General features: G+C 45.7%; 1 protein-coding gene across 1 annotated transcript in view; it reads left to right on the top strand.

The window, feature by feature from the left end:
* The first annotated feature begins 3,697 nt into the window (after nucleotides 1–3,697).
* The window catches only part of LOC126989183 (sodium-coupled monocarboxylate transporter 1-like), a 45,325-nt gene continuing 41,593 nt past the window's right edge, over nucleotides 3,698–7,429 (top strand). Inside the window, exon 1 of the mRNA XM_050847731.1 lies at nucleotides 3,698–3,838. Within this exon, the coding sequence (XP_050703688.1) occupies nucleotides 3,699–3,838 (140 nt within the window). The 5' untranslated portion in view covers nucleotide 3,698. The remainder of the gene's footprint in view (nucleotides 3,839–7,429) is intronic.

Genomic DNA, 7,429 nt, shown 5'->3' with positions numbered 1-7,429 from the left:
TAATGCTTGGAGGTGATCAGTGGAACATGTCCAAAGTTTATAAGTGCCACAGAATAATCGAAGAAGGTGGGGAAATAAGAATATATGGCTTTGAAATGGAGGTGGTGGTCGTGGTGCGGTCGGGTAGGCTAAACACAGCGTTGCCAAATATTAGGCTATGGTCGAGTGTTCGTGGAGGCGTCCGGAATTTTGATAGCTCAGATATGGCAACCCTACCTATGAAGGCATTCTTCATTCATCATCGTTACTGAGCAATGTTACTATATATTTCAGTGCCCATGCTTTTAAGAAGCGCCATCATAGTGAATAAAAGGTGTTTAATGTGAAACCTTATTATTTGATCGTTTCTTAATCAATAAAACGCAAAGTAATGCCAGTAACTGTCCATTAGCTTCGTATCATACTGTGCGTGTGTATTAATAACTGCAGAAGACAGTTCATGGAATGACCCAGAAAAAAAAAATTATATATATATATATAATATCTATATATATATAGATATATATATATATATATATATATATATATATATATATATATATATATATATATATGAACAACGTATAACAACTGTTTTGCAAAGATAAGCACACGTCGTGAGCTAAATCATTTCAAGGTTGTCTTCAGTACTGAAGACAACACATGACATTCGCAGTCGCATTTTTTAAAACAAATGAATGTATAATTGTAATTCAGGTACTACTATGTTATTTTACCGTGTTTTACATCACAACGTATTATAGATTATCATTTAAAGGGAACATTATAACATAAACAATAAATACACATTACTTCCGTTACCTTCAAATCCTCCCGTACGAAACATTTTGAGAGCGGCGACATCACTTCATATCGCGACTGTACCTTGGTCTTGGCCCAGATGACCTGCAGTCCTAAGGGCTTCGCCTCCTCGTGCAGTGCCTCGAGAGGCATCACCAAAACTACCAGCGACTCCGCTAGGATTACTGCATCATCGGCAAAAACAAGGTCAGTGACCCTGGTATTGCCAATGGATGCTCCGCAATGACTCTGGTCCACAACTCTGCCCAGTATCCAGTCCATACAAGTGTTGAAAAGTGATGGGGCAAGGACACAGCCCTGCCTCACTCCCGCTTTCACGGGAAAAGAAGCTGGACAGGCCCCTCCACACTTCACAGCACTCTCTGTCCCAGAATACAGGCCATTCAGCAAACCAATAGTCCTCGCAGGAATCCCACGGAGTCGCAGAAGTCCCAGAGTGCCTCACGATGCACTGATTCAAACGCCTTCTTGAGATCGACATCCTCTGTTGAAACTCACATCGGCGCTCCACCAGTACGCAAAGCGCTAGGATACGGTCAGTTGTTGACTTACCAGGCGTGAACCCAGACTGTTCAGGTCTCTGCAGCTTCAGCATCTGGCTGCAAATTCACATCAGCAATAGGTGGGAAAGCACCTTTCCTGGCACACTGAGCAGTGTAATACCACGATAGTTGTTGCAGTCCTGGCGGTCACCTTTCCCTTTCCAGATAGAGACGACCAATCCCCTCTTCCAATCAGGAGGAATGGTACCGGATTGCTATACGGCAGTCAAGACCGCATGCAACCCGTGGATCATGGCCTCACCTCCAGCTTTGAGCAGCTCCGCACTTATGTTACATGCGCCAGGTGCCTTCCCACCCCTCAACTTGGCCACAGCCTCTCTGACCTCGCCCAGAGAGGGTGGGCTTTCGGTAATGGGTGGGTCAGCATCCGCTACCTGCAACCCAGCAACTGGAAGCTGCCCACGTGGAGGGTTCGCCATGTACAGCTGCTCAAAGTACTCAGCCCAACGAGCCCTCTGCCCATCCATGTCCGACACTAGGCAGCCGTCAGTTGCTCGGATAGCGCTCACCTGAGAGGAAAACTTGAAGCGGAGCTTCTTCAGGTCTCAGTAGGCGGGTCGGAGGTCATTCGCATTTAAATGGCCCTCGACCTCCTCGGCGAGACCCCTGACATACCTTTCCTTGTCCCTACTCAGGAGAGCTCTAGTCCTACGTGACAGAGCCCTGTATTGGTCCCGGTTCCCAGCAAGTCTGGCAGCGGGACTCTCCTCGATATTCTCCAGCGTCTCCACCGAGGCAAAGCCACTCCTAGATCTCGGGCACTCTCCAGTGCACTCCTTGGCAGCTTGCAGGGTCTCACGTTTGAAGGTATCCCACAGTTCTGCAGGGTCCTCCAGGGTGCCGAGCACTTCAAACCGATTTGAAACTGTCATTGCATACTTCTGAACACATGCCAGGTCCTTCAGCCTCTCGAGATGGAACACAGTAGTGTTGCATCTCGAGATTCTTCTTGACCTGACATGAAGCTTGAGTGTTGTAACAACAAGCCTGTGGTCAGTTGCAAATAACGTAGCACTCCGGTAAATCCTGCAGTTCTGAAGGATCCTCCAACGAGTACTTACGAGAATGTGGTCGATCTCCTTAGCTACCCCTCCGGCATCGCTGTACCAAGTCCAGCGATGCAGCTCTGGTCTCTGGTACCAGGACCCCGCAATTTTCAACCTTGTGGATTTTGTAAAATTCAGGAGGAGAGAGCTGTTGATGTTCCTGGTACCAGATCCATGGGGACCAACACATAGCTCATAGCCAGCTCTGTCAGTGCCAGTAGTAGCATTGAAGTCGCCCAGGACAATGAGTGTGTTCCGGGGAGGGCACTGGTCTATTACGGAGTCGAGTTTGGCGTAGAACGTCTCCTTCTCTTCAGTTTCACGTATCTCGGTAGTAGCGTACACTGCAACAAGATACATGAAGCCCAGTGTGTTCTTCAGCCTCACTCGCATTATACGCTCATCAACCGGAGCAACCTTGAACACAAATGGCAGAGGTTGGCTGGAGATGCCCATAGCTTTACACCCCGGACATGGAAGCCATTGCTCATGCCGGACCAATAGAAGGTGTACCCCCCCTCACTGATCTCGCCACTGCCAGTCCTCCTTGTCTCAGAGAGTGCCACTATGTCCACCCTCAGTCTTTTGAGCTCATTTGATAGGTAGGGCAGTCGATCATCGTCCGAGAGGCTCCGGACGTTCCAGGAGCCCACACGCAGAGCCCTCCGAAGGTTAACCGCGGGCCTGGTTCTGCGGGTTGGCGCAGCCTCTGCACCACCCCGGCCATCCCCCACAAAAAGGGTCTAGGGGGCCCTTCCTCCTTCGAGGTGCAGGGGTCCCGTAGGTTTTGCCCTGAACCCGTCACTGACGGCAGGCTCCCCGGATGTGGATGCATCGTGGAAACCTCCCGCGGGGTCGGGCCCCCCCAGCAAGACCGGATCGGGGTCGAGGCTCACACCCCGACCCCGACCTCTAATGTTTAACTTGTTTTTGGCTGGGGGTAAATTTTTTTGTGGAGGAGGGGGTGCAAACCCTTTCCCCAGCCAGCCCAGATCAGGGGCTGGCCTGACTGCTCGCCATAGGACAGGGACGCAGGACCCCTAAGGGGATTAATCCCCCGCTTACCCAAAGGAAGAAGCATGGACAGAAGAGAAAGAGAAAGCGGGGGAAAGACAGCTCGGGGGAGGTTGAGGGCGCTGCATTCATCATTCAGTAGACCTGCCCTTAACCTGGATACTATGCTAAAGCAGTTTCCATTTCGACCATTTTCATCAATATCAAAAGATGATAAGGAATATAAATACATGATTTATTTTGTTATTAACATGTTAAATTTATTTCCTACAGTATGGACACGAGCCCCTTCACTCGCCACACCTTCTGGTCCACAGCTGTGCTTGGGTTCTACATCACCATAAATCTCTTGGGCCTAAATCAAGCTTGTTATCAGAGGTTTGCTTCTGTCAGAAGCTTACAGGTGGCACAGAGGTGAGGGCCACAAATACGAATAAGTTTTATACACTGCATATCGATTTGACAATTTGAACTTCAGTATTGCATTTATTTTCTCTCTTCTATGAAATCACTTTATTTGGAGATTTCGATGTTGACCACCAGTTTTGGTTTTCATCCTCTTTCACTGACCAAACTGGTAAGTAAGCCTAAAACTTTGTTCTTCTTAATTATTTAGAGCGGCTACTGCAGCTATACATATCTCTATAACACCCTAGACCTATCCCTACCCTCAAATCCTTCAGCATATATATTTTTTACTATAATCTCGGTTGGGCTTCTCAGAGCACATTCTTATTTCCAAAATATGTTTTATCGCACCTGTTGAACCTCTTGAATTGCCAGAAAAGGCGGTTACTGCTTTGATTATGTTTAACCATAGTGGGAAGACCTGAGGACATACGTTTTATATTTCCCATGAAATTATTGGAGCTTCCAGGTGAGAAACCCCAGCTGATTACAGGGGAGATTGTCTTTGAGGTTAAAACACCAAGTACTTTTTGCATACTTTCTCAACCTCCCATGATACAAAATATATTATTTTACATCTTGCTTGACTCATGCAGGCCCTCGGAGCTCTACTTGATCATCAGTAGAGAGTTTTGTTTGAGTCCAGATTGATCAGTGTTTACCAAGGCAGCCTGAGGGTAGTCTAAGGGTGCGTTTACACCAAGCACGTCGCGTCCCGTCACGTCACGTCACGTCACGTCAGGTGACTGGCTTGAAAAATAGAACCAGCTCTATATATTGACTTGACGCGACGCGACGCGGCGTGACGTGACGTGACTGGACGGAACCGGTGTAAACGCATTTTTCAAATATCCATACAAATCAGTGTTAAACTGGGGTGGCGATTTATGACTTGACGTGACGTGACGTGACGTGACGGGACGCGACGTGCTTGGTGTAAACGCAGCCTTAGACCACTCACTGATGACTGAAACAGGTCAGCTTTTAGCGGTGGGCGGTACTCGGATACTCAAGGACACTGCGCTATCACGCTGACCACTCAACCACCGCCTCAACAATTAGGCTTATTTTCGTACATGGAATAAAAGAAGCAGCTCACAAACGGTGCCGGAGCCTTCAAACTTTGAAATTTCGTTGGATCTGGGTTATTCATGCCTGCCTTTTTGTTAAAAGAAAGTCATCTATTTTCAAAAGAGAACAAGGTATTGAGTTTGTGTACACGGGAGAACATTAAGTGAGTTTTATTACTCAGTGGCAGCTTGGCTGGAACTGACTGCGTCTATATTAATTAAGCGATCAGCAGACCAGCGTGAATGTTTTGTCGGGAACCATGGCCATACTTATTAAGCTAACACTTCTTAGAATCGTCTTCATCAATCAGAATGGCGATGCATCGTCCTAAATCCTGAGGTGTTTCTCCCATGACGACATAACGACCCCGAGACTTGTTCCTTACGTAAAGTTGGGTGAGAGGAGGAATAAGGCCTGGGTCGACATGACCAAGCAGCGGCAATAGCCTGGCTGCCCAATAACTTTTCGCCACAGAAGAGATGTGGTTAATGAAGTGGGTGACGCAGAACTAAGAAACATACGAGAAGTGGAAGGAATTCTTTGTGACTGACTTACCTCATGAAGACTGACACGAAGTACCTGAAAAGTTTGTTCTGTCACAAATGCGATTTTATTGTGCTACTCGTGACGTTTGGTAGGGAATGTTATTTTGTAAAGCGTATGTATGTGGGTCTCATATTGAACATAAATGATCGATAAGAGAAAGATTTTCATAAGTCTCCTTTTGGAAGGTTAATGTTTTCTGAGACTACTCTTTCAGTGAGTATTACTGCAAGGAAAAGCTAGGGCAGGCAGATATCTCGCTTTCCTTTAAACCTCCCAACCATTACACTTTAGTTACTATACATATCTACATCAAGTTTCGTATTATCTTTTGTGATTCACAGTTTTCCAATAACTAGAGCTCCATGTATCGTCTTGCTAAGGTTTTGAAAATATGCAAACGAGAAAGAGAACCGAAATATAACAGAGTTCCAAAGGGAAGGAGTAACTGCGCCCCTTTGGCACCCTTCTCGGACGACCTTAATTACGTAAAACTGAAATCAAAATGTTTTTAATGTGAAAATACTTACGGCTCTACTTTTTCCTCCGCCGTCTTCTGCGTCATCAACACCGTTTTCACGGCGTCGACAAAAAACATCCATTTGCATAAAAAGGAACTCACTGTAGCCTCGTCAAACAACTTTATAATGGATGTGGTGTATTTTCCTCAATATTTTTACATAAAGTTTAATATAAGAAAACCGTTCTCTTGAGGTAACTCCCCTTTGCTGGCAACGGTGCTTTCTCCCGCTTAGGTAACTGACTAAAATCAACATACAATACTTCATCCAAGCTTGGACAAAGACATATTACTCATGATGCGACTGAAGTTAAATAACCATTTTCTTTATAAGTAAGAGCCCCGATGCTGTGTCACAATCATCAGGCTGTGTGTAAATACTGTTCAGAACTGCTACCCAGGTAAAAAGCCACTTCTTATGTCTAGTGTGAGCATGAGGTGTGTTCTGAAAGTTTTTTTCATGTTTAATTGTCCTATACTTAGAAGTGAGAGTAACGAGTAAAGCCTATAATGATTGTAAATATTATTAAGACAGTAGTAAAGAAAACGACGCGTTTGACGCTCCAGCATCGTGAGCGGTATGGTTCAGTGTCTGGGCTATCCGATAAATCAATTATTGACAAGTTCGTACGCCATCCAAAAGTATTCTAACATTTATGACAGCTTCCACCGATACGAATTTTCTTATATGGCATCCAGTACTTTTAGCAGGTTTGGTTAAAGTAATAGAGTACCCCTGCCCAACCAAATAAACCCACTCCATTTTCCTCTGAACCGTCAGGGCGGTGCAGACGAGGCACAAGATCGCCGAATCATGCACGAAGTTAACCCCCGGCAGGCTCTTCTGAGTTCGTGGAAAAGTATGAGCCTCTCAGATGATCATTGACTACGATACCCTTTCTGTCTGCTCAACTCAGAAGGTTGAGAGTGGAAATGTTGAGGCTTTTTTGAGACTAGGAAGCCAGGAAATGGGGAGAGTAACAGAGGTGGGCGCAGTACTGAAAAATCAGTAGTGCGGTTGCGGTATTGCGGTACTTTTTTCCGGAGTAGTGCGGTTGCGGTAGTGCGGTCCCATTTTTTTCTTTCCCAGTGCGGTACGCGGTGTGCTGCACTGCGGTAGAGGTAGTAAAAAAAAATACTTCACTTTGCTAAACCACTTTTTGCATATTTTCCATTATCTTACAATTGCTTTGGATTTTTTAAGCTCATAAAAAAATGAAAAATCGGCCGACATCCCGGATGGGTCCGGGGTTGAAATGGCCGGCACCGCGCGGGTTAAAGAAGACTCGCAGTGTAGTAGTATATTCTGTCTATTTAGTATCTAATTTTGAACAATAACTGAGAAGTCAGAATTTTTGAATCACTGCTTCTGATGACTGATACCGATGCAATGACAGAGTCCGATTCACTGAAAAAAAAAAAAACATTTATGCGAGCATGCCGCGCTGCAAATGTCATCTTCG

This window comes from Eriocheir sinensis, unplaced genomic scaffold (assembly GCF_024679095.1).
Source record: "Eriocheir sinensis breed Jianghai 21 unplaced genomic scaffold, ASM2467909v1 Scaffold109, whole genome shotgun sequence".
NCBI lineage: Eukaryota > Metazoa > Arthropoda > Malacostraca > Decapoda > Varunidae > Eriocheir > Eriocheir sinensis.
This window is presented reverse-complemented; position numbering and strand designations above follow the sequence as displayed.